Source organism: Penaeus japonicus, unplaced genomic scaffold (assembly GCF_977035675.1).
Source record: "Penaeus japonicus unplaced genomic scaffold, GWHDUDI00000001_assembly GWHDUDI00000023, whole genome shotgun sequence".
Classification (NCBI taxonomy): Eukaryota; Metazoa; Arthropoda; class Malacostraca; order Decapoda; family Penaeidae; genus Penaeus; species Penaeus japonicus.
In genome coordinates, this window is record NW_028234425.1 from 12674135 (window position 1) to 12674963 (window position 829).

Below are 829 nucleotides of genomic sequence, written 5' to 3' on the forward strand. Positions count from 1 at the left end.
AGCTGCACCTCCACCTCCAAATTCTTTTTCCTACTCATAGTATGTACAAGACGTCGCTAACATGAAACTGTTCTCAGAAAAAAAGGTCAGTCGCTATGTTCACAGCGTTCAATATTGCTTCTTAGACTAGCAAGTGGCCAAAGTAAGAAAAATAAAAATAATGTGCTGTATCATGAAGCGTCTTAAAAGTCTGTATTAAGTACCACCCACTTCATTATGATGCATCACTGCGCATGCTATGTGCTTGTGCTTTGATGTAAAACTCCTATCGTCGATATCAAGGGCACAGATAGTGATGATAAATGTTACTAATCGACCTAAGGAACGGTTGCCAGCAAGTGCCTTTTACGGAAAATGTATAGCTACGGTTTTTAAAAAAGGACGTCAGTAACGAGAGTTTTCCGCAAGTCACGGAGACGGAAAACGCCCATACACGCTCCTTCGACGAGGTGACTACGTAAATTGCGGGAGAAGCAGTCGAGTCGCGAACGAGGAAGCGCCAACAGTCACTCACTGATCGAGATTGTGAGTCCCAGTGCATAGGTCACGTTCCTGCCGCCGGTGATATGACTGCGTCGCGTTGGGCGTTCGCAACAGTGGACGACAGGACGCTGAAAAGGTAATACCTTCTTGTCTTTTGAGTGATATCTTTGGCTTCTCCCAAAGGCTGTGGAGCATTTATTTCCAGTCCTCTGGGCATCTTAGCCAGGAGGAGCATGCGCGGAAACACCTGTGGTCGTATACCATCAAAGAAGGAAAATGTTTAAATTAATTCATTATTTGTGATTATAGTGCCTAACAACATTGAAAAGAGGAGAATGCATGCGTT

The 829-nt window shown here is 44.3% G+C and overlaps 1 protein-coding gene across 1 annotated transcript in view; it reads left to right on the forward strand.

The window, feature by feature from the left end:
- The first annotated feature begins 418 nt into the window (after positions 1-418).
- The window catches only part of LOC122248975 (uncharacterized), a 15182-nt gene continuing 14771 nt past the window's right edge, over positions 419-829 (forward strand). Inside the window, 1 exon segment of the mRNA XM_086550117.1 lies at positions 419-619. Within this exon segment, the coding sequence (XP_086406243.1) occupies positions 567-619 (53 nt within the window). The 5' untranslated portion in view covers positions 419-566.